This window comes from Loa loa, assembly GCF_000183805.2.
Source record: "Loa loa unplaced genomic scaffold supercont3.30, whole genome shotgun sequence".
Classification (NCBI taxonomy): Eukaryota; Metazoa; Nematoda; class Chromadorea; order Rhabditida; family Onchocercidae; genus Loa; species Loa loa.
The window spans coordinates 1-12,296 of NW_018108210.1; the positions used below are offsets into that span (position 1 = coordinate 1).

At 34.5% G+C, this 12,296-nt stretch overlaps 3 protein-coding genes across 4 annotated transcripts; 1 reads left to right on the forward strand and 2 right to left on the reverse strand.

Annotated features, from left to right (window-relative positions):
* Positions 1–1,338: 1,338 nt before the first annotated feature.
* Positions 1,339–2,247, reverse strand: LOAG_08590 (hypothetical protein). Its single transcript, XM_020447732.1, has 3 exons — positions 2,048–2,247; positions 1,629–1,772; positions 1,339–1,450 (listed from the first exon to the last, which is right to left on the reverse strand). Exons 1-3 carry the CDS (start codon positions 2,120–2,122, stop codon positions 1,352–1,354), a joined length of 318 nt encoding a protein of 105 aa, XP_020302067.1. The 5' UTR covers positions 2,123–2,247; the 3' UTR covers positions 1,339–1,351.
* Positions 2,248–3,732: 1,485 nt separating this feature from the next.
* Positions 3,733–6,174, forward strand: LOAG_08592 (hypothetical protein; the record flags this gene model as incomplete). The annotated part of the gene is made up of 7 exons (XM_003144123.1): positions 3,733–3,879; positions 4,305–4,373; positions 4,513–4,608; positions 4,906–5,154; positions 5,350–5,460; positions 5,744–5,991; positions 6,090–6,174. The coding sequence occupies 7 exons, from the start codon at positions 3,733–3,735 to the stop codon at positions 6,172–6,174; spliced, it is 1,005 nt and encodes a 334-aa protein (XP_003144171.1).
* Positions 5,648–10,177, reverse strand: LOAG_08594 (the record flags this gene model as incomplete). Of its 2 annotated transcripts, none has more annotated exons than XM_020447734.1 (5): positions 5,648–5,869; positions 8,437–8,495; positions 8,758–8,885; positions 9,756–9,932; positions 10,172–10,177. In XM_020447734.1, the coding sequence occupies 4 exons, from the start codon at positions 10,175–10,177 to the stop codon at positions 8,468–8,470; spliced, it is 339 nt and encodes a 112-aa protein (XP_020302068.1). In that variant the 3' UTR covers positions 5,648–5,869; positions 8,437–8,467. The 2 variants fall into 2 exon arrangements, with proteins under 2 accessions (XP_020302068.1, XP_020306839.1); XM_020447735.1 differs by having other exon boundaries at positions 8,437–8,606.
* Between the last annotated feature and the right edge of the window lie 2,119 nt (positions 10,178–12,296).

Here is a 12,296-nt window from a genome sequence, read left to right on the forward strand (position 1 = left end):
TGTCGATTAGTTGATAGGCATTGAGTTGGGGATACGGGAAATGTATTTAGCGAACAGAAAGAATATCATAGTTTGTTGTCCAGTGGTGGTGGATATGCGAAGATGTCGTTGTTTGTGGTTTAGTTGGAGAGGATATGCGATGAGGATGTAACGTCTCCTTGGTTATAAAAACTTTTTCCCATTTTCTTATATATATAAGGATTAGGGAGGAGTTTTGTAAGCTGTATCGGAGTTATCATGGAGGTATGGCTGCCCTTTGGTATTGTCTATTGTGTAAATATAATGAATATCATTGTCCATGGTGTAGATACTGAGATATTTTTGTGTTGTATTGTCCATTGTTAACTTATATCCTCTTCATTGCTTTAATTTTACAAGATTTCATCACTCTGTCTGTTAGATATTGTAGGCATTTCATTTGAAAATAGCTTTAATTTTGGTAATTCGACAAGGAGCACTTGATGTAATGATGTAATTTGGCGATAGGATCGACTCTGTTTTATCTCGTAGTAGAGAAAATACATTTCTTAGTGAGAGTGATAACAAATTCTGACAACTAATTCCCTGAAACTATCAAATAAAATATGACAATAATTTTGGAAGAGAAACATCGAGGATTAATCCGATGACCACAGAAGCATATATTTCTTAGGGAATGTTGAATTCAGTGTTAAAATTATGATGTGATTATAATGACAGTTTGCATTTAACAAATTATGATGTGACTTTAATGACAGCTTGCATTTAACAAATTATGATGTGACATTAATTTTTTTCATCATTCATGTTGTGATGTCACTTCATTTCAAACAACTCCACACTCAACAAGCCTGCAGTGGATTCTTCGAAAACATATTGTACCTCTCAGTTTCATTATGGGCAGCATTTATATCATTCACGTTGGAAGACATGATCATGAAACTTAGTTGGTTTACCGCCTAGTACTTGTAGTTTATATAAGATTATGTCCAACACCAATAATATAAAGATTCTTAAATGCATAGGTTAGGGAACTTTCCCTAACTTTCCCTCCGGACATCCGAACTACAACGACTTCCTATCCGAAGTTCTGTTTGCGCTTGTAATTTTACATTTGTTGCCACCCGCTTGTAATTTTACATTTGTTCCACGTTTTTGTCTAGAAGTTTCCTGCCGGTATTTGTCATATGTTGAGACGTCATTCCGTCCCTTGTTTACAAATTCAGCTATGCTTTATACTTCATCTAATCAAGTGTCCATATTCTAGTCATATTCTAGTCAAGTATCTAAAGTATCTAATTGGCACAGTAGTGATAATGGGTTTTTGTCATAATGTGTTATTTTCATATCTTCAAAAAACTCTATTCAAAGTTTATTCCCTGCTGTAATTACAAAGATCATGTTCGTTGCAGCAACAGAAGCTGACAGGTACACCTTGAAAAGTCATACTCCTGCATACGTTCGCTGCCAACTAAAAAAAATTGAACTGTGGTGTTTCCCGAAAGTTCCGTTGAAGTCATTGAAGAAAACGGTTTTTTTGCTAGATCTCAGGGACACGGGAGGTTCCGGGAAATTTAGTATATTACATGTGTTGATCTCCGATTTCATCTTCGGATTCAACATATATTCCCATTAAATAAAAGATTTACCATGCATCTATATGTTGAGCAACCAGCCTTCATAATCTTGAAAATTAATGCAGCTTCGGCGGTCATATTATAGCAGTAAGCCGTTTCATTTTCGCATTCTTCGGTTTCCGTACCAAATATTTGGCCTTGAATGATTTGAAATCCCTGAATTGAGGAGATTCAGCCTGTGCATATTAGTTACTGCCTGATTGCTCAGTTTATTATTTCAGTTTAAATTATCAACATTTCAGCAGTATTATGCCAGGATAACGCCGCAGCTAGGAGCTTTCAGATTTCACTGAAGCGTAGTACATTGAACTTCGTTCTATCGTGTTTTCAAGGTAAAATGTCAGCTATTTGTGACGGAAAATTGCGGAACGAATGGAGGAATTGTATTTGCTATGTGATCTTTTTTGCTGATGTACTTCAAAATGACTTACTTTGTAACACGTGATAGAATACGAAACGGGAACAAAAACTGTAATCACCAACAGCAGTGACAGTGTTTTATTCATTTAAAGTGAATAATTGCTGAAATTAAAATTCGGAAATATAATTGCAAATAGCGTACGAATGGAAATTGTATAGGGTGTCTATCAACTTGGTACCAGTTTGAGAATAGTTCATTACAATGTTATGCGCAGGCGTTTGGTATTGTAGAACAAATAAATATCGTCTAATACATCTCTTATAGTTTCTAATCTTGAATTTATGGCAAGGAAAATGTGAATCTAATGAAAACTTTTAAAAAAAAGTGGCCTTCGTAACATATGATTGATGCAAAAACATGGCCCTCGGAGTTCACTGTTTTTATCGTAAATGATTTATTATTCATTAATACCGCACGCTACATAGACGACGCCGTCAAGTTGCAATAAGATGTCCTAAATAAGGCTGTAGCTCAAATCGATTCCTTTTGTGATTGAACTTTGTCATTCATTATTGATAGAAGGGAGCATATAATTTCTATTTTAAAAATGTTTTGCTACTGCTTCGATACAAGCAAAATTTTTCATTTTGCTAAACAAATAAGGATTTCCGTGCTGCTAAGGAAATATTTATTTGTGGACGAGTAATTGAAAAGAAAAAAGTGATTAGTTTAGTTTATTATTCGATATATTGCACGGATGTATTGATTGGAAGAGCAATTTTATATTGATGAGGTGGATGGGTATGAGTAAAATTATTGAAAATCCATGGATGTGTAACTAATTCAGACAAATAGTTGAATCGTTGTGTTCCAAGTTCCAAAGAATCCAATCGCATCTAATGGCTGATGATCACTCAGACAATTCGTAGAATTGTTTTCAATGTAATGAGCAGCAGGAGTCGATCGATAATTAAGTTACAACTGAGATAGAAGTGAAACCACGAGAAGAGACAACGTGCTTGCAACCTTGCGAATACAGCAATGGCCGTAGCTAGCGGGAGGGAAGGACTAATGAAGGCTCGGATGATCTGATTTTTGACGCAATAAAGCAGATAGAGTGGTAGTGGCATGCGAAGAAAGTACAAGTGATAAGATGCCTTAGCAAGAATAATTTCCAACTTCTTGGCTTACCAGGTAAATTGGATTGAATAATAGTGATTATTGGATTATATTAAATTATATTAATTATATTAGTTAAAAAAGAAGCAACGGATATGTTTGTTCCTTCTCAAGTTTAAGTCTTAACAATGAATTGATAAAATGGTCAAATGGTTAAATGTGAGCAATGAATTTATTTTGAATATTTGAAATCACCGAAGACACGAAGAATCTTCTAAAACTGTCATGCCGCCCAATATGTGGTTGGAACTTTGGAAAAGCATAACATCTTTAAAATATCTGAAAATAACGCTTCGACCAATTTAACCGGTAGAAAAAGAAATTAATTCTGCACGCGGAGAGCAAAGAAAAGGTGAAATTGGAGGGAATAAATGTATACATGGAGTTCGTCTACTCTCAATACTGGGAACAATTTTTTGACATGTACTGCTCACTCTTTATTATTTTTGTGTTTTCTTTTTCTTCTTATTCATTTATTCGGGAGTAGAGAGCGGTTGCATATTAATCCTACTTAGTGGAAATTATTTTCGAAATTTTCTGCTATTCAAAAATTACACTAAGTTTTTATTTGGGGAAATGTCGACCAAAGAGAAACTGAAACGTGCCAGAACGATGGGGGAAGTTTTACTCATTTTAAATATGCCTGAGTATTTACCATTTTTTGAGAAAGCGAATATCCTTCAAGCATCAACCTTAAAGCTATTAAGAGAAATTGATCTGAAGGTATGTACCATTCATGATTCTTTGCAAACCTAGCACCTTCAAACTATTGATACACATATTTTTGATATCAGAAGTATGTACCACATGGAAATATTTTTTAGATGGTTTTCGTTATTATCCCTCACTTGCAAACCAATTCTTCCTATACTGTTTTGCAATGCTTCTTTTTCGAAGTTATCTGCTACTAAGCATGACTAATATTAACATATAAATATGGAATGGTGTATGTTCGAAATTGCTGAAGCTGTACGAAAAAATGAAATGCTCTGTGGACCACTTCGAAATAAAGCCTATAAAAGACCGAGAAGTTAAATAATCCTGATCAGGAAACGACGCACAACGTTATCGCGTTGCGTCTAGTAAGATAATGATTGAGTTTTTCATTTAAGATTTTACCATCTTGTTTACTTTTATGTAGTTTTTAGTGCATTGGTATCGATAATTCTGGGCGAAAGAAACTTCTTAAGGCGGTTCGATATTTATCGAAAAATCCGGTAAGATGATCTATCAGGATATTTGGGCTTAATAAGTATCATAGTATGGAGTAGATATTATTTCCCCGATGTAGTTTTTCATCAAATTTTCCTGAATTTCAAAGATTTTCATGTTTTCACTTTCATCAGTCCAGTTTAGATGACAGTTGGTGATACGATCCGACGAGGTATACAATGTGCTGCAAATGTGGAATCGAGGGATCCCGAAATTAATGAGAAGTTCTGCTTGCAAAAAGTTGGTTCATTTGCTTATTAGATAAGAGAACCTTGAGAGGTCAATCAATAATCAATAGTATTTAATCGAAAACTAGCAGAAATGATAATTATCTGGATTTAACATGCTGTAACGCTCTAACCATACTAGTCTTGACAATGAAAGAACGAACGTAACTGCATACATTACTAAGTTAAAACGGCTCTTAGCAGAAGTGGAATTAGCAACAGATTCAATGATAAGATGAACCCAGCGAGTGTTCTTCACTATATTTCGTTTAATTATTGATCAGGAACTATAGTACAACTGCAATTTTAGGCCGAGGATGAATTATTGCGATGCAAAGTGGAATTGAATTTAAAACGAAATGAATTGGTACGGATACAGAAGCAAGCTAAACTCATTCGTGAGATATTTGAAATGACAGGTGATGCAAGAGAATATGTGCAGAAACTTCGAAAAAACTGCCACACATGCGGCAGTTTATCCATACAACGATTAGCTATTGACCTTGAAAGTTTACTTAACAACATTTTCCTTCCAAATGCCAATTCAAATCCATCTAATGTATGCTTATATTTGTTTACTAGTTTGGTTTAATTATTCTCTATGTGAATCTCTAACGGCAACATGTTGAAGTATTGTGTAATATAAGACTACATGCATATATCACTTCCCTTTTAGGAAAATATACCGCCTTTAGTAGTACGAAACAAAATTTCACGATGCCCGAACATCCACTAATATTTATCTGAATTGCAGCTAAAACCTTTGAAAAGGCATAACACTCAACTTTACTGTTCAAATGAAACAGGTGCTGGTCCCTGGTATACGAAGATTTTAAAACCTACAAGTGTTCAAGGTTATAAACAGGTGCCAAGTTGTTATAAAATTCTATAACCTTAAGCTTTACCTGGAAAAAGAGATTTCATTTGTTCCTGGTTAATAGTAGATATTGTATGTCTTGCCTTTGAGGAATTTCATAAATTACTATAAATATTTCATCTTTGAACTGAATTTGAATGTCAATAGTTTGATGCTTCACGATAATTAACTTTTTGAGATATGTTTTACCTTGAAAAACAAATTTTAGATTATCAAAAATTTTCAACTATTTCCATCGTCAATCGTCAAGTCGCCTTTATCTATTTTGCAGCCTCCTGCGGCAATTTATTACCATTCTGTTGATGAAGATAACACGTATCACGAAACAACAGCAATATCACTGCCAACTTCAGCAACGTCGCAATATGAACTTCCAAGTTTAGTGGACGGATTATTCCTGAAATTTGGAAAAAACAAAACATCAACACCCCATAAACAACAGTCGTCGGCGGTTAAAAGATATTCGAACAACAGTAGCAACACAAGACATCAGTCATTTGTTCGTTGTTCACGCCAAAAGTACTTTTATCAATTTATTTTCCTCTTTCAGCTATACTTTATTCACTTCAATTCGCCTGTTGAAGACTTGTAACCTCTGGAAAGGTTTCTGTTTTTAGGTTTCTTCGCGAAAACATAAATGTACTGCTGATTTCAGCACCACTGCCTCAAAAAAGTAATGAACTGTTTGGAGTTCAACTCTGAGTTCATCTGGCACAATACAACTAGAAAAATAGATTTCATGTGAAGTCCCGAAACCTCATATACTATGTGTCGGATTACCGATTACTTCTTGAAACACCCATCGCTTCGAGTGATAAGATTCCACCACAATCAATTCATCCTAAAAACTTGAATTACCCACTTATACCGGAATCTTATTAATTCTAATTTCAGAGTTAAAAGTGTATTTATGAAAGCGTCAAGGTGCTAAATTCATCCACTACATTATGCTTATAAAATTCGTCAACTCCTATTCTAAGAATGCAAATTAGTATTTTCATATGTTTCTTATATGATGACTACTTACTATTCTTTTCTTATCGATAAAAAATTATTTGATTTTTGGAAATTTTCAACAACAGTTGCAGCATTAAAGCGTTTCTCTCTCATATCACGAGACTGCCTCCTATATCACTGGGCAATAAAAATAACAATCATGCATCATTAATTGCACCAATTAGAGATACAGTTGTGGTTATAAGTGTTTATGGTCACTTTAAAACTATATAAAAGAAATAGCATATATAAAACAACTGTCTAAAACATAACAATACGAAGGGAAGAAAATGAAATTTGAGCTTTGAATCGGCCTAAGTATGAAGTCATTCTTTATAACTTTATGAAAAAGATTCCAGAGAAAGTTTGTATGAAAAGACATCAGTTGTCAAAAAAACAAGTGGAATGAGCAGAGGCAGCGGTATTTAGCAAAGATAGTTGCGAAATATGGATCTAACAGAAATTTTTGCTATATTGAATGGATTGAATGGAAAACACTTGACAATATCACAACGATAGCAGAAGAACGCCATTTTCGTTGTGACAATTCATGCACTCTGCAGTGAAGGGGTCAATTACAGAGCAGACTCATGAAATTCGTCAACTAAAATAGAAGACTGATTTGTACTTAATCCGTTTTTTTAGTGCTTAATAACTCTCTACGCCCAGTAACTCTACTCATAGTCGCGGACATCAGGATATATACAACATGCTAAATTCTGAAGTGAGGCCTACAGCAATTCGCAATATAATAGTTTTTGTCAGAATGTAATCAGTGAAACTGTTGAAAAAATGATTAAAATCTAGTATCGTTACTCTTAATTGACTAAATAACCAGTTTTTTTTTTCTCTACAAATCGTTCCATCTCAAACATTCATTTTACAAAGCTATAGAAGTTTCCAAGCCTTTATCGACCAACTTATAAACCAACAACTATGACTATTCCTGATGAAAAGTTCTTAATGAAGCCAACAAAACCTGTCACATTTGCAGAATCAAACAAAAAAGCTTTGATCGAAAATTCTGAATATGTGGTATGTTTAAATAAATTTAAAAATAACTGAGCAACTAAAAATTTTTTCATTTTTTAATAAAAGGAAGTCAGTATGAGGCGGATGAGAACCATGTCTCGAGTCCCTCAATGCTGAAGAAAGGAAGATGAAGCGTCTGGCTTTTTTATTAGTGAAGGAACTATAATGAAATGAAAGAGAGCAATTTCGAAGACAAGGGTTCTCTTCCCCACAATCATTTTTCGCATTCATCTCACCGATAATCTACAGGGCAACAACTCGCGGTGTAACATACTCCCTGTAATCAAAGTGCTTCCAAAAACATAAAAAGAAACCAAAGTTCGCTGCAAATTTGAAGAGATTTAAAAACAAAAAAACTGGTTACTCTACGTTGTCAATTCGCAAAATCCAATCATGCAATCATGCATTAACCGAAATATTCATATTGATCAAGAGATCAACAGATCTGCACATAGGTCTTTTTAAAGTATTATAGAAATACCAGCTCACATATGCATTCACCATTTATCGATATAATTCATGAATGATAAGCATTCTTCCTTTACAATATGGTGCGAGAGTATCAAAATATGAAGAATAAAACATTCCGCAATTTAAATTAGACACTCAGCCCACGCTGTTTTAATAAACGAAAATTGAAGTAGGTTAACATACGTTTGCATTTCATGGTGAAAAAGTTCGAGTCCAAATTTTTAAATGAAAAACACGGCTTTCATCTCCTTCCACATAAATACGGAATTAAGAAACATCATAAGAAAATTTTCAGAAAAAAAGAGTGCCAAACATTACGAAAGTAGGAATCACTCTATTGCCTTCTAAATTTCTGGTTATTTCAATATAAGGACAAGCTAGAAATAATTTGCAAAAACTTAGAAAAACCCAGAAAATGATATGAAAGGAATTTTAATATAGATACAAAAGTATGAAAACAATTACCACCAACTTTTCGCGCAGTATTAGTTTATCATCAGGATCCACCATGCATTTCTTCGCAACTATAATTTTGTTTTTGATAAGAACTGCCTTTTATTCAAGTTTGAAATGAAAAAAGTTTACGAAAAACATTCGATGATATTCAACTTGGAGCCACTGAGAGAAAATCACTTCTAAAAAAAAATGACAGATTTTAAGCTGGAAACAAATCCATAAAAGTGTTTCACAAACAGGTTACAAAGTATTCAAAAATTTGAGTAAGTCTAAAGCATAATATTAGGATAAAGGCAAAGTCGGAAGCACTTTCAAATTCTATGAACAAACCAGGTGTGGGAAGCAATGTATGAGTTATTTCCATCGTTGAATGTTCTCAAAAGCTGCCTGTTTTTGATGCTTGTTTCCTTAGTCAAATGGTCGGTTTGTTTATTCTTCCGAGGTACTGAGACTTCGTTCTGCAAAAAGCATTTTTGGATTGCGAACTGTCAAAAAAGAGCCTCAATGAAGATATAAGGAAGTATGTCATAGCTATGGTTGTTTCGGAAAATTCTAGCACGAAAAGGTGACAGAGAGGAGGAGGGCCGGGAAAAGAGAGGGAGGGAGAGAGAGTGAGGAAAAGGGAAGGGAGAGAGGGGGAGATAGAGGGAGAGAAAAGAATTAAACTGGTGAAATGCAATAAAAGCAATCTTATCAGCAGCTGAAGAAAGAACAAGAAAGTAATTACTTCTTTTTGATTAGAACTGAAAAGGAACGAACAAATAACATTCATTCCATCATAAAGTGAAGGGTACGAATTTTTGGCTGTAGTTATCTGATAGAGAGATGTTGGACATGAAAAGAGCAGAATGAGGCAGGAAAACTTCTAAGAACTCAAAAACAAAATTCCACTGAGGTATCTTTCCAAAGGATAAAAGTGGCAACTGCTACAAGCTCTGAAGTTTCTAACAAATACAGAAACTGCTACAATTGAGCGATTGCGCAGATGTTAATGAGACGTGAGGTCGATACTAATGCCTTAGCTATACGAGGATCATGGCATAACAAAACCGCGTGAAAATCCTCCTCTTCTTTCGTTATATTTTGTATATTATTGTTCAAGTAGAAGTGCTAGTGAACAGCATTAAGTGTCCTTTATTAACAATTTTAAGCCATTCTAAGCCTCAATCCTAAAGTACAGCGCAGTGTTCAACTGACAATATCGGCCAGTAGGCATGTTGATGAGTGATCAATCGTTCAGTGGAGACTCTTTCATTTGCTGCTCCATTACTTTGCATTGGAAAACTCCCAGACTTGCCAAATTTGAAAAGCAAACGGAAATTTAATACCTGTAAGCATTGTCCGTGTACCATATCACATTTCGTAGCAGGAGGGCAGCAATGAATAAGGTCGTCGCAGCAGACTGCATCCATCACCGGACAACAACCATAAATACCAGCATCAGTTAGACAACAAGTTGCTGAGTCCGGACACACTGATCTGCCACCAGGACAAGTATGTGTAATCTAAGATGGCCTGAACTTAGTTAAGGAGAGAGAATATCCCAGCTAAAACTCGAAATTAAACAATATAAGATGAAGTCAATATTTTCACAAAAGCTATGCTTTGCGACTCGTTTTATGAAAATTACTACTTTTTTGGTACCTTTCGGATGTACAACGGTTAAGGGCTTAGACGATAAAGCTGTGTTTATCTGTTCTTTGCTTCAAGTTCAAACAAAAATGACAGACAAACGATAACTTACTTTCATATTTTATTTTCAAATGACAACTTGTTTCCGACAACTTATTTATACTTATTTTCTAAGTTATTCCATATTTTTTTAAGGCAAAGCCTTCAGATGCAATCAAATGGTTGAGAAATAAAAGTTCGCTTTATTAAATTGCATCTGCAAAACACATATCCGCAAAGAGAGCAAAAAGCCCAAAAAGTACGCGACACTGATGAAGAAATAAAGTAGGAAAGTTTGATTTTTCTAATCAAATAACTAGAACCGAAAAAGCTAAAGCTGACTGTCGTCTGATTTAACCATCTCTTAAGAGAAGTTAAAAAAATAAAGTCAGTAAATAACTGTAGACTTATTTCTATCCCAAATCCTACCTTCGATGAAATTTAGGACAGTGCAAAACACATGGTGAAATATATCTAAGAACTTTTTAAATCTGAAACACTTCAAAAGTAAAAAGTTGTTTCTCCGAAATTTCTGGACAGCGACACCATCAACTTAAATAACCAAATTTTTCATCAGATAATTACCGACTCTAGAATTTCACGGAAATCAATAAAACTTACTAGAACTTTAACAGAGGCAGCAATCGCGAATAGCAGAATAACGGCCAATATCATACTCTATAAAATAATAAATTTGTCTTTTACTTAGGGAAAACAAACACAAACATTTTTTCACGAACGTTTTGGCGCATTCAAAATGACAACATGTGCTGCCATTAATTTAGCAGAAGGATAAACAACAAGTAGTTCGCAAAAGGAAAAGAACAAAATGTTGATATCACCGAAATATGAGAGGTCAAATAACTTTTACCAACCATTCCCTCTCTACCACCTAATTACCAAAAGCTGTTATAGGTATCCTTCAACATTTAAATGTGATACAAAACTTGACCAACACATTATATTGCCAACTATTCGTTGCTTATCTATTTTGCTCAAGTTAAAGGGGTGAGGTACAGACCGTAAAAGTGACATTATCAGTCATGAAATGTCAGTAACTAAGATAAAGCATAACTCCAATTAGATATCAGGGATGAGGTCTGAAGAGTTGACAGAGAATTGAAATGATGCTCATAAATAAGGTAAAGCAATGTTTCAACCACTTTTTACTGGTAACCTTAACAGAATGGATTTTGCAATCCGATGCATTTTTCCCATTTTTCGCTATAGATGAGTTTTTGGAATGGGATTATCCGAAGATTAGTGGTGTTGACCAACCGATGACTTGAAGTGCCAAATCATGAAGTACATGGTCGCCAATAACAAGTATATACTTCAAAATATATCAATCTGTTTCACACAGACAGGTAGCAAGCTTATATTAATTTTTCTATTCAGAATTTGGTGGGTATTTAACCCATGAGAGAAATGCTCCTACTGCTACGTAACATTCAAAAACGGAAATAGATATATCATTGACATTAGGTATATCATTGACAGGGACACACAAAAATTGATAACAAGCTAAAATATTGCTTGGCATAGTTAGCAGAGAGAAAAGCGAGAAATGGATGCTCTATTTGACAAATATGTATATTACTGCTATGATTATACGCCACATCCGTCACTGTTGCTCTTTTTGGGAATTCAGCGCCATGACACTGAAACAATATGGCTAATATCTGTAGGTGGATAAAAACATCTCGTCATGATAATCAATTACCAGCAAGCAATACACGGCTAGTTTTAAGAGAAAGAGATTTATATACATCCATGAGAAATTTGTCAATAAATTGTGTCAGTGTCATGACGCAGAATTCCCGAGAAGAGCAACAGTGACGGATGTGGCTTATATAATCTTTACGCTTCCGATATCCCAATTCCTTATCATGTAATTTTGCTCTAACTCAATGAAAACAACGGTAATTAGAATGAAGCTAACGCCTATTACGTTAATCCATAACAAAATATGCAACGAGAGCAAAATGATACAAGTTGGCAGCTAGAAAGCACTTGTTAATCAGTGACTCAAACTTGGAAACAAAATGCAATTCATAAATTCGAATTTTAAAAAGTCTGTCCTTTGAATATGAGACAAGTGAATAGATCCCAATGGTTACAACTTCATCCAGACTTTAAGCACAATAGATTCCCAGCTTGAGATCAATAAATTTCATTTCGTGTTGTAAATACAAGTC

Bases quoted from the DNA above. Each gene is read 5' to 3' on its own strand.
- LOAG_08590 (XM_020447732.1), bottom strand. From the start codon at position 2,122: ATGAATAAAACACTGTCACTGCTGTTGGTGATTACAGTTTTTGTTCCC. The intron at 1,773-2,047 runs GTAAGTCATTTT...TCCTCAATTCAG, and splicing joins ATTCTATCACGTGTTACAAA to GGATTTCAAATCATTCAAGG. The intron at 1,451-1,628 runs GTAAATCTTTTA...AATTTTTTTTAG, and splicing joins GCTCAACATATAGATGCATG to TTGGCAGCGAACGTATGCAG.